A 22,429-nucleotide genomic window follows, 5' to 3' on the forward strand; every position below is an offset into this window, starting at 1 on the left:
TATTTTTAGTTATTCCTGAAAATGCAACTGGTAATATTACAAACAGCAAAGGAATGAAATGTATCCTACAATTAATTATAGCATAAATATTCTATATACACTATATGGCCAAACGTATGCAGACATGACCATTACAACCAAATGTGCTTGTGTTGAACATTCCATTCCAAATCCATGGGCATTAATATTGAGCTGGTCCTCCCTTCGCTGTTATTATAAGCTCCACTCTTCTGGGGAGTCTTTTCACTAGTATTTGGAGCATGGCTGTGGGGATCTGTGTTCATTCAGCTACAAGAACATTAGTGAGGTTGAGGTCAGATACTGATGTTGGGTGAGGAGGCTCCAGTTCCAGTTGATCCCAAAGGTGTTCAGTGGGGTTGAGGTCAGGACTCTGTGCAGGACACTCGAGTTTTTCCAAACTTAACACACCATGGCTTCATGGAGGAACAGGTTTAGGGCCTCTTAATTCCAGTGAAGGGAAATTGTAATGCTACAGCATACTAAGACATTCTATACAATTGTGTGCTTCCAACTTGACAAAAGTTTGGGGAAGACCATATATGGGTTTGATGGTCAGGTGTCCACATACTTTTGGGCCATATAGTGTAGTATAGTAAAGATATAGTTAAGGCCTTGAGAGTAAAGGCTGCTGCAAGTGTGATTGTGTGTGCAGAGATTGGCAGTTTGCCCCAAAGTACACAGGAACAAGTGGGCAAGTCAAATCCCTGCTGCTGTGCTCTTTGCCCTGTATAAACACTGAACTATAGTCCCATCTGAAAGTATTGGAAATGAAAGCTGAAATTCTGTGTGTATGGGTATATCTACAATGATGTATCCCTTCACCCTCATATAAGTTGCCAAGAAATTTAAAAATAGGTCAAATCTTGACTGCGTAATCAGCAGCTTCAACAGCTTTCAGGGAAAAAAAAAAGGCAGGACAGTCTCATATCTCTCTGAAAGAACGTTTGGGAATGTGGAAATACTCAGACCTGGATCTGCAAGCTGTGAACAAACACAGAACCTTACTCCCCTCCTGAAAAAAGACAATCATATTCAATAGACAGTTTTATTTAAAATTATGTTAATGTTTTATTCTACATTTTTCCAAACCAAGCTTTTATAACTTTTATTAGTTAGTGAACTTAATACATTTTAGATATAAAACTATCATTCACCAATGATGATTGTTATTTGTTTATGAAGCTATATGAAATAAAGCATCACTGTTTCTCCATTTCCACTTATAAATTAAATCCCTTCCCAATCAAGCCTTAAAAAGAGCCTCAGTTCAATTACCCATCACAAATAGGCTTAATTAACTCTGATTAAACAGGAAAATAATAAATTAATCATTTCAGTCTACAGTGCTACAATGAATGCTTTGTCAAGAGGACACATAAGCAATAAACTTACAAGAAAAACGCACAAAGACAAATGCATTTTCAGACCAGCTCATCACCTGACAAAACCCTCCAACATGTCATGCAAAACAAAAAATATATAAATATGATCTAAAAATTAGAAAGTTTTAAATTTCATAATTACAAGTTCTCTATCAGCCTGCTGTTTTCCTTTCGTATTTCAAGCAACATTTCAGCTGCAAAGTTCAACTCCATATGGGGGGAAAAGAAATCAATTGCCTCGCAAATATATCATGTTCGCATATGTTCTTGGACGTTTTGAATGACCACAGAAACATACAGCCTACTTTGTGTAGCGCTGGTTAATATTACGACAAATACACAATAACAACCAAATATATGCCTATTGTTTCCTTTTTTAAATGAAAAATATACTTTAGTTTAGCATAGAATCTAAGCTGACATATTATGCTGCCAAACAATGGGACATTTATGGATGAAGACATGTGCACGCACAGGTACAGCAGGTACAATTGCATTAACACTGGGCTGCTAAGGAGTCTTTCAGATTTGCTGAAGTAGGATTTGTATGGTGAGGGGGTTCATTCCTATTTTATCTCTTCTATTAGAGGGAAGCACTATGGAGCAGACACATACACTGACCCACTTATACACCGAAAACACAGCCTCGCACATTCACAGCCAACCTCTGGGAAGAAGGGAAGGAATGAGAGAAATATTTATCAAGAAATATTTTTTTTTTTACTTCTAAATACCGAATTAACCTGCTATATACTACGTGGTGTTTCCATGAGATTCAGATTGCCTCTAGAATTCTATGCAAATCAGCAAAGCAGTGGTACTTTAATGAAATAGACCACTTGTATCTATAATAGTCTCCTTCTTTTCTCTCAATCTCTTGCTGCACTCCTGACATAGTTAATTGACTGCATGCATTTCCCTCCTCATGGTGAATTACTGAACCCCCAGGGAACCATTGCTCTGAAGAGTCTAGAAAATCCTTCTTTTAACCACTCAATAAGGATAAAACCTAGACTCACACACGTTTGCTCCTGTACAGACACGCATATACACACACAGTACAAAGAGCTGAAAATTTGTTAAATACAATGCAAATTGTTCAAACTTTCTCCTTGCATTCTTACACAGTTCATGTTATAGCAGGGACAGATTTTCATTTGTGTGTAGCACTGCTGCCCCCTATAGGAAGATGAGAGCACTGCACCTCAACATCCTATTGCTCCAAACTTTCAGGCAACATCCTAGTATGTTTTTATTGCCAGCTTTCCAAAACTTCCACTTAAGAGTAGAATCAAGTATGGAACAGCCATTTACTTTCAGGTCAGACATTCAATCCCATGCATTCAATCCTATGTCTTTAAGCCTCCAACCAGTACTACCTTTACCAAGCATCTGATTAATCGCCATCGGAAAAAAGTTTAATGTAACTTAACCACATGCTTCATAAGGAGAAGTTAACAGCCAACAAATACCTTTCCAAGCACTGTTCAAGATTAAGCCTTGAGGTTAGTGCAATTTAGTGATGTAATACAACGCTTTTTAAACTATTTTTATGTCCAAACCTCAAACCTACTTTAGTTACTCAAGTTCCATACTATCCAATCCAAATCTGCTGGCTAAAGATATAGTGGCCTTGGAACTCGAGACTCAATCATGGCAACTATTCTGTAAAAATGATGAATGTTAACAACAGGCTCTTCTTTAATTTATGGTGTCTTGCGCTGCAATAGTGACTGGCCAATCGGAAAACGAGAGTGTTTCCAGTACTACTAGCAGATTCTTTGCATTTATATTTACACAATGTAAATTTATAAGGAGATCTTTTATCTACTGATGTCATGGCCACAATACTTTAATGTGCTGTTCATCTGTAGCAAAACAACCCTTATTTAGTTATAAATGTGTGTCACCCTGGAAATAATTCTCAGTTGCCAAGGAGATGGTGGCAGGACTACAGAGTCCTCTGCAGCTCAAAAGAGCCTGGGTTGTTGCCCTGGTAACATGGTTGTTGTAAATAAATTTTTTTTTTTTTTTTTTTTGTTCTAGTATGGTGGTCCAGGTCAGTTTATGCTGGTGTCCAGAGAAAGGTCTTCCTAAGAGGTGACGATTTCTTTCCCTAGGTGATGCCATCCCTTCTGTTGTTCCAAAGGAGGGAGGTACTCTGAAGTGGAGGATATGCGAAATATATCGCTTAGACAGGTGATGACATTTCCGACGGCTTCAAAATGACGTGCAGATATAATAAACACGTTTTGTATATATAATTTAAATTATATAAATAATTTATGTACATACAATGCCCTCCACTAATATTGGTACCCTTAGTAAATATGAGCAAAGACAGCTGGGAAAAATTTTCTTTATTGTTTAAACTTTTGATCTTTGGTTTAAAAAAATTCACAAAAATGTGCAGCTGTGGCTCAGGTTGTCCACGAATCGTAAGGTTGGCGGTTCGATTCCCGGCCCACATGACTACACATGTGGAAGTGTCCTTGGGCAAGACACTGAACCCCAAGTTGCTCCCGATGGCAAGTTAGCACCTTACATGGCATCTCTGCTACCACTGGTGTATGAGTGTCTGTGTGATTGGGTGAATGAGACACAGTGTAAAGCGCTTTTGGAACCACTAAGGTTAAAAATCACTATATAAGTGCAGACCAGACCAAAAATACTCAGAGACTTTTACTTTGTTTCATTTACTATTGTTTATGGTATTTATTTATTTTTTTTAATGTAGAAACATTTAATTTCATTATTTTGAAGGCATCTTTTCTCTGCATGTGCCTAAAACTTTTGCACAGTAATGTATATTTAACAAAGATATTTTTTTTGGATAAACCTGTGTTGTGTTTGCAGTTGTTTGACATCCATGACATCCATGAGTATTTTTGTGATTTTTTTAAACAAAATATCAAAAGGCTAAACAATAAGGACAATTTTTCCCAGCCTTCTTTGCTCATATTTACCAAGGGTGCCAATATTAGTGAAGGGCACTGTATAAGGATGAAAATAAACTATGTGATTTCAGTCTAAGAGAACATGCATGTGTGCGCGCATGTGTCATACCATTGCAATTCTTGTTGTCTTTGTCGGACGCCTCCTCTTCCACCTTGGCCATTTTAAAGAGGATCAGAAAACTTAAAAAATGTCTAAAAAGTGTACAGAAACCATGTAATAATGAAAACTAAATGAAAGACTTACCTCTTTCCTCCAGCTGAGCTCATAGAAAATCCTCTCAAAGCACTCATGCATGTAGTTAAACTAAGGGCAAAGAAACACAATCATTAGTTGCCTATAAATTACTTTTTTAAATGTTCTTTAAAATTTTAGTCAGTCATTATTTGTCATATTGATTTGATTAATTGATTTAATTAAGTAAATAATTGCATTTCCATTGAATTTATGCACATTTATCCACCTGATTCAGAACAAATAAAACGCGTTCAAACATTAACATTTATCTGAACATTTATTTATCACTAAAATACTGCTGCAAACAGTAACATACAGTTATTCTTGTTTTTAAAAAAAGGGTTTTAATGTCAGTTGAGCATGCTTCCAAAGCATCCTTTCAAGATAATAAATGCGAAATATGTAAAAGTGTTTATTTAAATTTGTCTGTGCTGCCAAAGTATTGTTATCTACAAAGTAAACATCCACCAACTGTTGACTCTGGGGCGTATATATTTCATGCAGAAATTTGAGTTCTGGCAATTAAATGCTCTCTTTTGTTTTGTGCCCCCCCTTCCAATTAAAACGAGTTGGGTGTGTTCATGTGGCATGCTGTGTTGTTTGGACCAGGGAAAGCAAGTTTACAGAACCTGCTACAACAAAATGTTAAAAATTTTGGAAAGGGGGTGTACTCATTTTCTATCCACTGTATGCAACAATTGGGCTTAAAGCACTACTGTTATGTTAACAACCACATGTTAAAACACACAGCTCACCGAATATAAGTATTTAAGTCTCTTACACATTGAAGCCACTGATCCGGTGTGTGTGTGCGCGCGCGTGTGCATGCATTTGAGAGACACTCACATAAGGAGTGAAGATTTTGACCCAGCGAGGCTTTTTCTCCCCTCGTACATATTCAAAGCAGAAAGCCATTCCCTCCTCATCCGTGTCCCACCTCTGCATCTCGGACCACTCGAAAGCTATAACCTGGTTCTGGGAATTTAATAAATAATTTTTAAAAAAATACACCACTACACACACACACACACACACACACACACACACACACACAAACCTTAACAACAACATGTAAAGCTATGAATATAGTTGTGGGAGCGTAATCCATATGCACGGACCTCTATCGTTCCATCTTCAGTGCAAGCGTGAAGTTTGAAGTGGTGAATGCTAACAGCAGCGATCACATGACCTCTCCTCCGTGAATCACATGAGCAATGGGGGAACGCAACTTCGTTATAGCCCTCACATGTGCGTAGCAAATTCAGATACTAAGCAAGATAGAAATAGAAGAATAACATTTTTAACAACACTATTTTTTAATTAATTTATTTATTTTAAATATCATTACTGTACAAACACTTTATAGCTACAGGCTGCGTAAATATAACGTTGCTGAATATTTGCTGCATATTGTAAATTCTAAGAGATCTAGAAAGTTGAAGTATGTGAGTTAAATGGATCTCTATGGAGTCAACAAGTGAATAATTCCAACAAATTTAAGCAGATAAAGTAAAAAAAATTAAATGAAGGCAGATAGAAGGAAAGGTATCTTTAAACATTTCGTGTTTAGTGCCAGCTCAAAGTTAGAATTGTTGAATATACACTCTTAGGTATAGTTGATGATAGTCTAATAATGATAGAGATATTTTCTTAAGAAAGTGAGGAGAGTCTGCCAGCAGAGGTGAATGAGGAATCGTGTTACCGTGGCCATCTTTCTCTGCTCGGCTAGCTTCTGAAGCTGATAGGACTTATCCTCTGCTTTGATGAATCCCTTCTTCACATCATCCTGAGCCTGAGAGGATGAGAAGTGAATGGAAAAACAGAAGAATAATATCCCATTATTAATGTAATATTAAAAGACGCATCCATATGAGTGAACCTGAATTGCTAGAGACAGAGAATAATGCCTAATTATCAACACTGATCTGGTTTCAGTTAATGTTACTGATTTCCAGTCATCTTTGTTTATGTGAATTTTAAATCAGTGCATAATAAAAAGGAAATTAGATCTCGTAGAGCTACTAGATGTAGGACTCTGATTAAAAAAATAAAAGCCATTCTGAGCCACTCACAGATGAGCATTTTGTAACATGGGTTGTGCTATGTCAGTCTTCATCAAGTATTACACATTTAATGAGAATTCAGGGCTGAAACCCAAACTGCATCTGATCATTCACAGCTTTGACTGGGAGTGTTAGGATTCCTAAATAGAAATGACTCCATTAGCAACTCAGGATGTAATTATCCGATTCCGTTATTGTCATCTTCTCAGATGAGAATAAAAACTTTACTGCACACATAAATGTGACTGATACAGTTAGCGAATACTAAGAAAAGGAGCAAACTCCCTCTCCTTTAAAAAGAGTATCCTTTAAAAAGAGATTAGTAAGTAATACGAAAGTAATAAGTAAGTAGGTAGTAAGTCATAAGTCGCAAGTAGTTAGTAAGTAATACGGAAGTAATAAGTAAGTAATTAGTAAATAGTAAGTAGTTAGTAAGTAATACGAATGTAAGTAGTAAGTAATTAGTAAGTTGTAAGTATTAAGCAATTAGTTACTTTATTATTTTGTAATAAACTAACAATAGTTTATTAGCTCATTACCATCACTAATTTTGTGCCTTATCATAATTCCACATAATTTTTCAAATCATCAGCCTGCTACATGCACAGGCTTGCGGAATGAGTTTATAGGCTCTACACAAGATGTGCGTTTCTCAGGCCGATGATAGTTAGCCAAATAACAAGCTCTTATTGTACAGAAGAGGGTTGCTTTGCACTAAATGTGCAGCTCACTGCTTGCACAAGCTAATCGTTTGAGCTTATCGAATTCTCCATCTGACTCTAACAGATGTTACAAAGCTAGGTGGCAAACTTTAGCTAGCTAACTAGCTAAAAGAGAGTGGTGGCTAAAAATTCACAGTCCCGGTCACTTGAGTTCTCCAGGCTCTAACGTCAGCCAGCTAGTTTGCTACCATCAGCTTGGTGTTAAGCTGTTAGAAATTGAAGTGAGTGTTTCTGCCTGTACATTTTTTGGGTTTGGTGATGTACGAGTTATTTGAGCTGGAGTTTAACGTGCATTCAAAAACTTGCACCAATTCGTAATTTTAAAATATCATGCGCACTATAGCTGTACATGGTAATGTCAAAGCACTGCATAGTGCTCTGCCACTGTGGGCCACCAGAACAGCTTCAGTGTGTCTTGGCATAGATTCTATAAGTCTCTGGAACTGTACTTGAAAGACGATCATCATTCTTCCAAAAGATATTCCCTCACTTGAAGGTTTGATGATGGTGATTGAAAGCACTAATACTGCACTGAGATCTGGTGATTGCAAGTGCCATAGCATATGATTTACATAATTTTCATACTCATTAAACTGTTCAGTGATCCCTTGTGCCCTGTGGATGGGCATTGTCATCCTGGAAGAAATCATGCACATCAGGATAGAAATGTTTCATCATGGATGAAGGTGGCAAATCAGAATAACATGGTATTGGTTTGCGATGACACTTCCTAAACCATGCAGCAAAATGCCACCTATAGCAAAACAGAGCCACTGCTGTTTCCTCTAATTTGTCACCCATTTCTGTGTTTTCCAAGTCATAATACTACATTAATTCCTTAGTATGACAACATATAGATTTAGAAGCAGTCTATCAGGTGGTGGGAAGCTGGGCTTCCAGGGTGTGTTCAAAACACAGCAGTGGGTTGTGACCATAGATATTGGTGGAGCAGGATGACATGCTATTTGCTACTCATTAACCAGATTTCTAGCCCAACTACTGTACATCTCAACATGCACACTAATATCCCAAAAAATTGGGCAGTGGAAAAGCAAGACATTTTCTCAGCCTTTCTCTACGTGAGAAATACTTGTTTGGATGGACATTATTGACTCCATAATCCCCCTTTCCTTTTCCCGACCTGTGCACTATATCTTGCAATACACTTACTCTGCTTCTTTTAAAAAACTTTATTAGATTTAATTCAGATTATTTGCTATTAAACAAGATTTTGGCAGCAGTGAAGCAATTTAAACTAGCCCAATCTGGCAACCTTGTAATTAACTGTCTGTACGCTGTTCCTCCTCCTTAACCTGAAGTTAAGTGGGGCAGTGTGCACGCTGCTCTGTGACTGTGCAGCATCTATAAAGGGGAGCAAATCAACAGAAAATCTGCTTTTATCTGTAAAATATCAATATTAAAAAAAATCATTGGAGATAATTAGTATTTAAATGGTGTTTAAAATGTATGGAGTTGGGAATCATATCTTTATGTAGATTAACATTTGTACCATATGAATGGTATGGATCTGCTCTACCTTCCCACTTGGATGGGCAGACGCTGCAAAGCACCTACACAATTGTGAATCACTCCAGATTCATACAGTCCCCTCTAAAAGTATTAGTACAGCAAGACCAATTCTTTTGCTTCTGCTATACACTGAAGACATTTGGGTTTGCGATCATCAGACCTTAACTTAAGGTCTAGATTAGATTTCAGAGCTATTAATTGTTTAAACAATCAATCTAACAGGGCACAACTGGGCAACAAGAAACACCTGTCAGTCACATGTTCCAATAGTTTTGATCACTTGAAAAATTGGTGGGTTCAAATAGTGCCATGTTCCAAGTTGTTTAACACATCTAGATGTAAATATTGATCTCAACCCTAAATGTCTTCAGCATACAGCGAAAACAACAGACTTGGCCTTGCCATTCCAATTTATTTATTTGCATTTACGACATCCGGAATTTTGATGTAAGCATGAGTATTATTAGAAGTAGCATATTAGGCACATTCTAAAATGAGAGGAGTAGAAACTAACCTGGTGGAAGCAGTAATGCAGAGCTAGAGGATTTTCCTGTAGAAGCTCTTGCTCCTCTATGCTGAAGAGCCACTTGCGTAGGGCCAGACAGGTTCCTGGCACTGCCGACGTGTAGTTCTGCACATAGAGCTTGTGGGGGAACTCATTAGAGGCCAATTTACGAACTGAAAAACAACCAAACAGAGAGATAAGAGGATCTCACCAATGTGAATAATCTAGAATTAAACCTTAAACTGGGAAAAAAAAAAAAACTGAAACCAAGTAAGTGAAACGGAATTGCATTAACATTGTGTTTTGTGTCTCTGTAACAGTTCAAGGTAAAGTACTGCCCACTGACTTTAAGAATATATATATACATATATTAGATTAGACCCACATTTGACATTCAGTGCAATTTTAGGCATGTGCATAAACACAAACATTAATTTTGCCACTGTGCACCACCACAATGGATTTGAAATGATGCAATCAAGATTATAATATTATATAAACACACACACACACACACACACACACACACACACACACACACATACACTACTTGTCACTTGTTAACTGCATGTTCAGGGACAAAAAGATGCACTTTGAGTCTGTGAAAATGGAGGGTTCCTGCAAAAAATGGCTGTAATTCCTAAACGGTTAATGCAATAATTTTGTTAAACTTATTAAATTAAAGTTGAAAGGCTACAATTCAATCACATCTTGATTGCTTCATTTCAAATCCATTGTGGTGGTGTACAGTGGCAAAATTAATGTTTGTGTTTATGCACATGCCTAAAGGTGCACTGAATGTCATTGTGGGTCTAATCTGGAATGTTCCGTTTTGTTGTTCTCTGAGCAGATTCAGCATACTGAAAATCAGGCAGCACAATCTAATAGTAATGTGGTTCTTAGCAATTGCAAATGGGGTAAAAATGTGTTCATGAAATTTCTGTGAGCCTTCTGTTTGAAAAAAACAAAAACAAAAACAATGAAAGATTCTCACCAAAGGTATGGTTTATCACTTCAAAAAGGGCAAAGTAACTGGCCATGATGCTGTCCATGCCAACCTTCATCACTAGGGCCTGAAAGAGAAAAGAAATAATGAGTATTTAAAGGCATCATTCACCATGTGTCAGAGAGAGACAGGTAATCTGATGTTCTCAAACAAAACATCGACCAGAGTTAAGCCTCTTTACTCTGGTTTGAATCCCAGCTATGTGAGGACCTGTTCTGTGAACCAGAGAAAAGTCTAGCCTACAGCAATCTTGGAGAATGTTGGAAAGTAAAAGGACAGTGCTAAAAATAAGACTGAACACTCTAGATATAAAAGTATTTATTTAAATGAGCTGATTTTTGACATAATTGTAACTGACTGTTTGCAGGAGAGCCGAGTTACCTGGTAGACTTGGTCAGTGGTGCTGTTTTTACGCACTCGAACTGAAATGGTGGTCTTATCTGGCAGTGCAATTCGCAACTCCACATCGGTTACACCATTATAGTTCTGAAACACACATACACACCCTGGGGTTTCAGTAAATAACCACATGAAAAGAATCCACAATGTCAACACATTCACACACTTGCACACTCACCTCATCTGACTCAGAGAGGAACTCTTGCATAATGTCACTCTCTCCAATGACCCTCACTGAACACACTAGGAACAGAAATCAGTGTGCAGATGCAAAAGTCAGAGATCAAATGTCACACACCAACATTAGCTTTATCGCAAAGCTCATTCACATCAAGAAAAAACAAACGTTGTCTCTATAAATTCTACCCTTCAGTCTGTCTCTCACCTTTCTCCAAGTATTCCTCCAGGCCTCTCCTACGGGCATCCAACTGTTGGTCAGAGAGCGAGAAAGGCCATTTCCCTGGAAGTTTGGGAAATGTGTAGGAGGCAAACTCTCTCTTCAGGTTTTGGTGAAGAATGGAAAATTCCCGGTAGCGCTTTGAGCATAACTGTCTGCCAGATATATAGACATTATATACCTGAGAACGAGAGAGAGAGAGAGAGAGAGAGGTTTTTGGCCACATAGGTCATATGCAATCTCAGATAAGTCAGATAATTCATCAGGTCCAGCTTCACACAGAGCTGAGAGTAGGTAGGGAGCCAACCAGCTGACTTTAGTCAATTAGCTAAAAGACAAGCCGGTGAACACAATAACACAAATCAGGCAATAAAAACACACATACTGTGAGAGTTTCGGTCACCACACTGATAAATTCTATGTTTTTATTTATCATTGCATACATAATTGTGTGGTCCTCACCAACTTCTATAAACAAACAAATAACCTCAAGTGACACAAAAATACACAACCTGATTCAATATGCAGTGATTTTTTCCCCCAAAAAGTAAACCAACATTCAGAAACCAAGTGGGAAATTATAAGTGCACCCTTCCTACTTCCATTAAGATTAAGAGAGTAATTAGCAGCCAGGTGTTACTAATTAAACACACAAGATTAGTTACTCATCAAGAAGTGTGACTACTTCTTTAAAAGAAAACTTCTATTTAAAAAAAAAAACCCAAGAGCCATATCATGTGACCTACAGGCCTCTGTGAGCACATTAAATGTTTGTGTTCATAAAAAGACTGAACAAGTATAGCTTTCATAGAAGGGTGTCTAGGAAAAAGCCCCGTCTGTCCAAAAAAGAATATGGAGCATGATTTAGGTTTGCAAAATTGTATCTGAACAAACCATAAAAGTTCTGGAACAATATCCTTTGGACCGATGAGACCAAGGTACGGGTCTGGTCATCATGCACAATGCCATATTTGGTAAAAACCAAACATCTCACACCAACTGTCAAACATGGAGGTGGATAGAGATGTACCAAATGAAAATTTCATATCATGATTATCGTGACCAAAACTATCACGGTAATCAGTATTATCACGGTATTGTTAAAATATGCCGAAAATGTACAAAAAGATACACACACTTAAATCATTTAAACAGGTTTTATATTTGACTATAAACTGATGGATGGTTGTCACTAAGCTTGCTGCGGTAGTCTGTGTTCCCGGTGTTACACGGTGTTCAGCCGCATACCGAGTACATCACTTGCCCACCGCGGCACCGCCCCCATTGTTATTTTGTTTTTTATAGTAATAAAAAACATTAAGTTAAATTAAAGAACATGGCGGAAGGCCATGTTGCGGGAGAATTTCCAACCTTCCAAGAGGACCAAATCTGAAGTGTGGTCATATAAAAATGCTGAGGGAAACTCAATAGAAGATGGTAACCCTGTCTGCAGAGCTTGCCAGAAGAAAGTTGCTGCAAAAGGGGGCTTTGGTACCTCATTGGCGCTTTCCCTCTTTTCCCCCCTCGCTTTTAAAATCGCTTATGAATGCCCATGCACTCATATGCTGCATTTCACTTTCTCTTTCGAATTTGTGGCAATTCGGGGGCGGCAACTGCTTGAATGGTGGGTTCATTATTATTCTTAATGAAAAACACAACAACAACAAAACAGTACAATGACAAACTCGCTTATATTAAATCAAATCGTCTTGTCAGTCAGCTCGCCTCACTCTTCCTGTCAGTCAGCTTGCCTCACTCTCGTCACGTGATAAATGAAATCGGACTCCTGCTGATCTGTGCTGCAACTCTGACTCATTCAGCTCATGCTGAATTGAGCAGACACGTTTAGTTTTTAATTATAGTGTCCGTCTTTAACTCTCAAAAAACAATGGTGCACGCTGCGTCTGCGTCAGACGCATGCTGGGCGTGTGTGGACAGAATTTACCGTGAGTTTTACAAATCATGATAATCGCACACGGTTTTAATGATAATTAAATGTGACATGGTAATACTAACCATCGAGGAATTTTATTGTAGCTTATCATGAAACCGGTAACCGTTTCATCCCTAGTGGTGGAGGTATGATGATAGTGGTGGAGGGCTTGTTTTGCCACCATGGGACCTGGTAAACTTGCAGCAATTGAGACAATGATGAACTTCACGTTATACCAGAATGTTCTTGAGACAAATGTGAGGCTGTCTGTATCTGGCTAAAGAAAAAATAAATCAAAGTGTTGGAATGGCCAAGTCAAAGTCCAGATCTCAACCCCACTGAGATGCTGTAGAGGAATCTTAAGAGAGCTGTGCATATGTTGTAAAGAAGAGTGGTCCAAAATTTCTCCAAATTGATGTGAGAGACTGAACTCCTACAGAAAATGTTTACTTCAAGTTATTGTTGCTAAAGGTAGTCCTACATGTTACTGAATTACCAGGTATATTTATTTTCCCCACCTGGTTTCTGAATGTTGGTTTACTTTTTTGAAAAACAACAACAACAACAACAACAACAACATACTGAAATCTGTTGTGCTTTTATGTTGTCACCTGAGGTTTTTAGAAATTGGTGTGGACCACACAAATGGTGTTATTTAAGTCCTGCTAAATAAAAACATAGAATTGAAGGAGGGTATACTTTCTTTTTCCCATGACTACATATATAGTTCTCTTACAATTTGTCTTTAAATTAAAAAAGTAAAACAAACTTCACATAATTTCACAAACACACAAAAAAAAAAATCACATAAATGTGGATCTTACAACAAATCTTTCTCCATGCTGCTCCACATGCTTGTAGGTGGGAATGGAGACAGGCACAGCCTGCTTGTCACTGAAGTCATAATTAGGCGAAGCTGAGCCATCCTCTCCAGAGTCGAGACCATCTACTTCCTGCGGCGGCACAGACAGAACAGCAAGCACCAGCTCTTTCTCTCCAGTTCGAATCAGATCCACCACTTGCTTATGTGTAGCGCCCTCCACGCTCACGCCATTCCTACAAACAGACCGAGAAGGAGAGAGAGAAAATCAGCCCGTGTAGGGGGTGTGGGTTTGTGTATTGTCAATGAAGATGCCAATTTGACCCCGAGACTGGGTATGCACGTGCTTGGTTGCTGCACTTTTAAAATACAATAGCTTATTGTGCAGGCTTTCAAAAATTCATTTGATAATAGTTGCTGGATACACATAACTCTGAAATGTTCTCGATGTACAAATTGCATTTAACACAGCTGAGAATGGCTACCTATGGTAATTCTCATACATACAACACAACACAACATTGAGCTGTAACTAGGGGTGGGCGGTATGACAAAAAAAAAAATCATATCACATTATTTCACAATACGTTTCACATACATACGTGACACATGATATGCATCGTGATAAATATAGGCTTAATAGTGTAAAAAAAATTCAAAATCATTAGTTTTATTTAAATGTGTATTTTAAAAAAAAGAGGAGGGGTTGTAAAATTGAAAACAGTAGAAATCTGCTTGGTTGTTTGCAACTCATATTAAAAAAAAAACAAACATATGATACCTTATTTTTTGAGATATTGTCTGTATTATGGTGTAATTTATCATGATATTGATATGTTGTTTCGTGTGCACACTCACTTTTGTGTAAACTTTCCACCATGACTAATTTAGTATCAGTACAGAAAAACTAAGCTACAGAAAAAGTGAGACAAGTGACAGTGTGCCAGAAGAGGAAAAAGAAGAAGAAGAAGAAGAAGAAGAAGAAGAAGAAGAGCCATTCGGTGACATGAAGTCAATGTTTGTGTTCCTTCGCTTCAACGGCACCATTGAAAAGAAAAGAAAAAAGTCTTTTAAAGCCCTTTCATATTTTGTCAGTGTTTATTTATTTATTTTTAATCAAACTCTGGTGCATTTAGCTGCTCAGTACAGTTTGTTTGGGCTGGTGCGAATACAACCAACACACTTGTATACAGACCAAGACATCCACTGTTATTAGAGGAGGTCTCAGTTTCACTTCTGAACACTGCAGTGCAGTTTGATGGAAGTGAGAACACAATTCACCTGCAAGTCAACCCAACAGCAGGAAGTTAAACCAGCATGCTGTGAATTCGGGTCTGAAACTGAAATGTGAGGTGGCAAAAAAAAAAGAAGAAAAAACAAACAAACAAAAAAATACAAGACAGAGGACTGTCTGTATAACTTTCTAATCATTTTTTCCTTCTGGTTTACTTTATGCAGTGTGAAATCAAATCTGACCAATACATACAACACAGTGCATATTACAGCAGTGACTACAATCATTACGCAAGACAGTGTTAAGTCACGACAGCAGCAGACGGCGAAAAATCTCCAGATGAAGACACACAATTTAAGTATTACTTAACTATTCCAATAAAACTATAGAGATTAACAAATGATGAATCTCACATTACATTTTCCACAATAAAACATTGTCCTTTACACAAGCTTTACTATCCACCTGCTCTTCTTTCTGAACTTGTTCAGGCACAGAACCACATGCAGAAAACATGTGAAACCTGAACAAGAAACAAGCTCACTGCTTAAGGCTATGGGTTACTGATCAGAAGGTCAGAGTTCAAGCCTCAGGACCAACAAGCTGCCATTGATAGGTTCTTGAGCAAAGCCCTTAACCCTCTTTGCTCCAGGGGAGCTGTATCATGACTGACCACAACTTCCTGACAAGCTGGAACATGCAGAGAATTTTTTTTTACTGTAAGGTATGTGACAAATTCTTCTTCTTTTTCCGATATAAACAAAGTAACACCAATACTACATGTTCAGTAGGGTTTGTGAACAATAAATGCCAGCCGGTCTAATAATAGTATGCAGTCCATCACAGACGCTTATGTAACCATCAAACTGACTAGTGGATTCCAACTACAGTCACAGGAAAGGTGGAGACGGGATGGTCCCTCCTCGTCATGAAACTGCCGTTTCCTGCAATTGGGTCTGGGGTTCAGGAGGCTTCCAGATACAGTCGGGCAAAAGGAGTATAATTCTGCATTCAACTAAAAGGTCATAACTCATAATACCACTGGTTATAGCACTGAATTAAAAATATACAGTGGTGCTTGAAAGTTTGCATAGAAGTTTCTATACATCTGCAAAATATGACCTAAAACATCATCGGATTTTCACAGTCCTAAAAGTAGACAAAGAGAACCCAGTTAAACAAATAAGACAACAAATATTATACTTGGTCATTTATTTATTGAGGAAAATGATCCAATATTACATATCTGTGAGTGGCAAAAGTATGTGAAGCTCTAGGATTAGCAGTTAATTTGACAGTGAAATTAGAGTCGGGTGTTTTCAATCAATGGGATGACAATCAGGTGTGAGTGAGCATCCTGTTTTATTTAAAGAACAGAGAGCTATCAAGTCTAAGCTTCACAACACATGTTTGCGGAAGTGTATCATGGCATGAACAAAGGAGATTTCTGAGGACCTCAGAAAAAGAACTGTTGATGCTGGAAAAGGATATAAAACCATCTCTAAAGAGTTTGGACTCCACCAATCCACAGTCAGACAGATTGTGTACAAATGGAGGAAATTCAAGACCATTGTTACCCTCTCCAGCAGTGGAGACCAACAAAGATCACTCCAAGAGCAAGACGTGTAATAGTCTGCGAGGTCACAAAGGAACCCAGGGTAACTTCTAAACGACTAAAGGTTGCTCTCACATTGGCTAATGTTAATGTTCATGAGTCCACCATCAGGAGAACATTGAACAACAGTGGTGTGCATGTCAGGGTTGCAAGGTGAAAGTCACTGCTCTCCAAAAAGAACACTGCTGCCCATCTGCAGTTTGCTAAAAATCATGTGGACAAGCCACATGATCTGAATCTCAAGAGAAAGTGGGTCATGCAGCAAGACAATGGCCCTAAGCACACAAGTCGTTCTACCAAAGAATGATTAAAGAAGAATAAAGTTAATGTTTTGGAATGGCCAAGTCAAAATCCTGACCTTAATCCAATAGAAACGTTGTGGAAGGACCTGAAGCAAGCAGTTCATGTGAGGAAACACACCAACATCCCAGATTTGAAGCTGTTCTGTACTGAGGAATGGGCTAAAATACCTCCAAGCCGATGTGCAGGACTGATCAACAGTTACTGAAAACATTTAGATGCAGTTATTGCTGCACAAGGGGGTCACACCAGATACTGAATGCAATGGTTCACATACTTTTGCCACTCACAGATATGTAATATTGGATCATTTTCCTCAATAAATAAATGACTAAGTGTAATATTTTTGTATCATTTATTTAATTTGGTTCTCTTTATCTACTTTTAGGACTTGTGTGAAAGTCTGATTATGTTTTAGGTCATATTTATGGAGAAATATAGAAAATTCACAAGATCACAAACTGTCAATTTTTCAGTTTCATTATGCTGTAATGTGGCCTAGTGAGACCTTTAAGTGGTCTGATAATCAAACACATTCTGGCACATCTTCACTGAGAGCCTGACTTTGAGGTGGCAGAGAAAGAAAATATAAACAATTGTATAATCATTCCCTAAAGATTGCGACCTACCAAGAGGCAGTAATCTAACAGATCTAATATAGAATTGTTTCTCAACATGAAGTGCTGCTTCAAGTGTTTCTTGTTATGTCCTGTTTCCTGAATGCTGTTAGTGGTGTCTATTGTGCTCACTTCCTGGCCAGGGCCAGCTTGAAAAAGATTTTCTCTCACTGGGACTAATCTGGTTAAATAAAGCTGAAATAAATAAAAATAGAAGAAAACAAGTACATACTCTGATACCAAAGCACCAAGACTGTATAAATAAAGGCAACCATGTTATGCATGTAAAGAAAAGTGTATTACACAAACATCGGTTGGTATCACATGGATGCACTGAAGTCAGCGAATAGTAAGCAGTAGTTTCATTTGAAATCATAACTGTAAAGGCAATTTCATTAAATAGAGCAATCAAGAGAACTGATTAAGACTGGTTGTGAATGTGATTGCTTATGCAGCCCAAGCCAGTGTGCGTGCACACACACACACACACACACAAACACAGTTGTGTGCACAGGCATGCTAGATGAATGAATAAGGCCTTGATAAGAGTAACAACCAAAAGCATCCAATCTAATCTTATCAACTTCGTAAGCCTACATGTACTGATAGACAATTCCTGACTTTTGTTATAGACACGTTATCAACGCACTCAAAGCACCACTGATGGCCTACATTGCTCTTGCCAAATTCCCCTTAGACATCACTGAGCATAACGGTTTCTGGACATTGTGAGCTAAGTTAATCATGGGCAAGTCAATATGAGGTCCCCATCTGCACACAGAGGTAAAATATACAGAGGGTACCCTGGTCACGTGATCGTGTTCTTTCACGGAGAGCCTGAGCTCTGCACTTGTGAACTCCGATAGCTCCGGATTGCAACGACCAACAGGCATTATACAGTTACACTATTATGTTATAACACAGTTCTCATCAGTAGCTTTCAAACGCCACCAAAGGCCGCTGAAAACGGACATTTTATCCAACCTTGGAGCTCAGTTTCAGTTACAGAGCTCATTATGTTTTGATCGATCATTTTCAAAGTCACACACTTTGTTAATTCAATGCATTTTTTGGGAGGAGAATTTATACATTTATTTATCTATTTTTAAGGTGTCGTGAACCTGTAGTACATTTTGTTTACAGTATTAAACCTCTGTTCATAGCTATTTTAGATTTAGGTCTGTTTTGTTATTTTCAGCCTAATGATGGCCTCCTTCACTTGCATCGACACCTCTTTGGACTGCATATTGAGAGTTCTCATGAACAGCTACCAAATGCACATTCATCACTTGGAATAAGTTCCAGACCTTCTATCTCCTTCATTTGTCAAGAAATAATGATGAAACAAGGCTACACCTTGCCCAGGAAACTGCTTATCAGTCCAATTACTTTTGAGCCTGTGAAAATTGAGGTAAAATCAATGGCTGTAATTCCTAAACAGTTAATGCAATATTTTTGTTAAACTCCTTGAATTGAAGTTGAAAGTGATTGCAGACACTGTGCCACTGTCCAAATACTTATGGACCCAACTTTATATCTAGAAAAAAGTACAAAAAAAAAGAGAGTTATATTAATATATAGAGATATTCTAGTTTCTATTTTATAGTTCGTCACTTCTGGGAAAACAATTTTTTAAAATGCTCTACAGTAGTAGCTCGTTAGCTTGTTAGCAATAAACATGGTTGGTTAGTGCATTTATGGCTGTATGTCTTCCCACACACACTATATTGGTTGAGGAAATAAATGGTTGGAGTTTATTCGTTTTGTACAGGGTGGAATTTGTATGAGATCATAGTTTTGACAGGCTCTTTTTGGAGGCGTTTTACCAACTTGGGGTTCTTCAATGCTGCAAATGCTTCCAGATGCTTCTCAATCAGTAAGAGTAGGTAAAAGGCTCTCGTTAATCTCTTCACTGTTCTCCATATTTAGCTAAATCCGTGACAGATTTGTTTCGATTCGATGTATCTCGAATGATGTTGGATGTTGTGTACGTCAGTCGAACAGTTGAACACGAGGTCACCTTGACTTCCTGCTTAACAAGGAAATGTGTCGGGAATTAAATCACAGCTAAGAAGCTATTTCATGGGGACAAAATTCACAAATTCGCAGTCATTATAAAACACATTGCTTCTATTGCTTTGAGGCTCTAGAACAAAATGTATCCTGAAAATGTACTGAGGTCATTTGTTTTATTTGATATCCATTCAGAGGCGAGTATTGAACAAGAAGGTAAGGTAGTGGCGTCTCTACAATACAGGATTCTCTGCAGCCTTTATCTAGTAAACTACCTCATATTTGTTACAGGTAAAGAGGAGTTATACTTAATATAATCATTAGAATTTAACCTTTGGGTTTGACTAAAGTAGATATGTGTGCACAGTTATTCTGAAAGTCTAATACATATGTGAAAGAGGATATGAATATCAAAAAGGGGAAATATTAACAAATCTCAAAGCTCAGCTGAAACGTGTAGTTTTAAAACACTGAATAGCAAAACAGCCATCTCACGTCATACCTGTAATCTAGGGGAATTTGTAAAATATTGGAGTTTTTTTTAAAGGTACTATAAATATCAGCATTTACATAAGCAACTAAACTGTAATAATGTAAGACTTTTTAAAAAGGCAGTCACTTTAAAAAGTTGTGTAAATTGTCCTTATCCACAAATATTTCTGGCTCTCTCATTAGGTATAAATTCACACATTAAAAAGCTGTATCCTGTGTTTATATATTTCTATAAAGCTGCTTTGAGACAAGGTCCATTGTTAAAAGCACTATACAAATAAAAAATAAAATTGAAGTATTTGAACAGTACTATAAAGTGGAAAGCTGTTTGTTGTGAAACTCCAAATCAATGTTTAATCATACCTGCTTCATAAACAGGAAGTGTAAACAAATCTGAATGCTTACAGTTCACTGTGTTTATATTGAGTTTATACTGTGTGTGTGTGTGTGTGTGTGTGTGTGTGTAGACGGCTATAGAAGATCAGAACGCAGAGTTGTGTACTTTAAAAGATTACACATATTAATCAAGTGCAGGATTTTACAACAACACCACACATGATTTAATCATGTTCAGCTAAGCAGATGGAGCTCATTAAAAGTGCATCTCATTATTAAATTTGACCTTCTGGCTGAACTCAAGACATTTAAGAAGATACTTTGTGTCAATAAGAGCAGCCGAGTGGACTGTACTACTGTAGCTAACCCGATGATCTAGTCGGGATAACCTATTACTCTATGTCAGGTCGGTTGTTTGGTTCTGGAGAGCAGTAGCTACCAGAGAGCTTCTGCTAGCGTCATAATGAAGTTAAATACTGAATGAAATTGCACGTACACCTCCAGGATTCGGTCTCCTTTGGATATCCCGGCTCGGTCCGCCGCCCCCCCGGGTAACACGGCGCTGACGTGCTGCAGAGGTGCGTACAGCTCGCCGTTAATGCTGCGCAGCTGGCCGCCTTCGCTAACCTGACCGCGGACGTTAAACCCATAGCCCGACTCCGACTTAATAATCCGAACGATGCGTGGTCCCGCCGTTAGCATCTGACCCCCGGAGCCGTTTCGAGACGCCGTGGGTAACGTTACCGGGCACGGAGGAGCGCCACGAATCTCTTCTCCTTCGACTTCCGCCATGTTCAGCCGGCGCGCCGCCGTGACTGGAGCGCGCGTATAAACCGAGCTGAGCTATAACGCTGAGTTCAGCAAGTGACATCAAATCAACATGGCGGCTCCCTTCTCAGTGTGAACACAGCAGCACTTACTTCTTACACTGTATATACAGGTATTAGCTTTAGAGCAGTGTTTCTCAACCCGGGGGGCGCAGAGAGATCGGAAGGGGGGCACAAATTGTTTTCAAGGAAAACAAACAAACAAACAAAAAACAGACAGGGCATCATTTGGGTACTTTATTGTGTATTTTATTGCTTTTCAAATAAAATGTGCATAAATGAAAAACCCCACGTTCCCTCTCCCTCTGTATTTTCTTTTTGCTGGGGAGAGGTGGAGCTTAGCCTGACTTTTATCTAGCTGTCATTGCTGACCAGTGTTGCCAAATTAGTGACTTTTCAGACCCCTTTGGCGACTTTTTTTGAAAGAAAAAAAAAAAAACCCAAAAAAACATCTACCGCCTTTTTGGACAAACCTTAGCAACTTTCCAAATGTCGCCAGTACTGTCCTGCAAGCGCAAGGTCTAGCTTGCCCGATGCACTCTCACAGGTCAAGAGGCCTACATCAACATTAAAAGAATTGCAGCAATTTCAGGCAAGTACTGGTTGCCCTACACGTGACAACAATCTCCCAAATTCTTCATATCTCTAGGCTGTGGCGTAGGGTGGCAAGACGGAAGCCTTTTTTTTCCCTTCAAAAACCATGACGAATAATGTGTTATTGTCTGATAAGACCAAAGTTGAACATTTTGGCCATAATACCAAAACATATGTTTGCCACAAAAAACACACAAACAACAACAAAAAAAACACAGCACATCACCAAAAGAACAACATCCCTACGGGGAAGCATGGTGGTCTAAAGCATCATAATTTGGGGCTAAAGCATCTAAAGCATCATACTTCAGGGCTGTTTTTCTTCAGTTGGAACCGGAGATTTAATCAGGGGGGAGGGAATAATGAATAGCTCCAAATACCAGTCAATTTTGGTACCAAACCTTAAGGCTTCTGCTAAAACACTTAAGATG

The 22,429-nt window shown here is 38.3% G+C and overlaps 1 protein-coding gene across 2 annotated transcripts; it reads right to left on the reverse strand.

Annotated features, from left to right (window-relative positions):
* Positions 1 to 1,052: 1,052 nt before the first annotated feature.
* Positions 1,053 to 22,345, reverse strand: snx27a (sorting nexin 27a). Of its 2 annotated transcripts, none has more exons than XM_053638326.1 (13): positions 21,074 to 22,345; positions 13,975 to 14,206; positions 11,206 to 11,398; positions 10,999 to 11,063; positions 10,803 to 10,907; positions 10,410 to 10,488; positions 9,429 to 9,588; positions 6,298 to 6,388; positions 5,714 to 5,863; positions 5,442 to 5,570; positions 4,605 to 4,664; positions 4,470 to 4,512; positions 1,053 to 3,564 (listed from the first exon to the last, which is right to left on the reverse strand). In XM_053638326.1, exons 1-13 carry the CDS (start codon positions 21,367 to 21,369, stop codon positions 3,497 to 3,499), a joined length of 1,671 nt encoding a protein of 556 aa, XP_053494301.1. In that variant the 5' UTR covers positions 21,370 to 22,345; the 3' UTR covers positions 1,053 to 3,496. The 2 variants fall into 2 exon arrangements, with proteins under 2 accessions (XP_053494301.1, XP_053494300.1); XM_053638325.1 differs by having other exon boundaries at positions 6,298 to 6,387; positions 9,425 to 9,588; positions 21,074 to 22,344.
* Positions 22,346 to 22,429: the final 84 nt, after the last annotated feature.

This window comes from Ictalurus furcatus, chromosome 12, assembly GCF_023375685.1.
Source record: "Ictalurus furcatus strain D&B chromosome 12, Billie_1.0, whole genome shotgun sequence".
Classification (NCBI taxonomy): Eukaryota; Metazoa; Chordata; class Actinopteri; order Siluriformes; family Ictaluridae; genus Ictalurus; species Ictalurus furcatus.

What these genes read in the sequence shown, in the direction of transcription:
- snx27a (XM_053638325.1), bottom strand. Translation starts at nt 21,369, where the DNA reads ATGGCGGAAGTCGAAGGAGAAGAGATTCGTGGCGCTCCTCCGTGCCCG. An exon ending in TGCATTACTGCTTCCACCAG is followed by an intron (nt 6,388 to 9,424) that starts GTTAGTTTCTAC and finishes TCATCCTCTCAG; the next exon opens with GCTCAGGATGATGTGAAGAA. An exon ending in TCAAAATCTTCACTCCTTAT is followed by an intron (nt 4,665 to 5,441) that starts GTGAGTGTCTCT and finishes CTTTGCCCTTAG; the next exon opens with TTTAACTACATGCATGAGTG.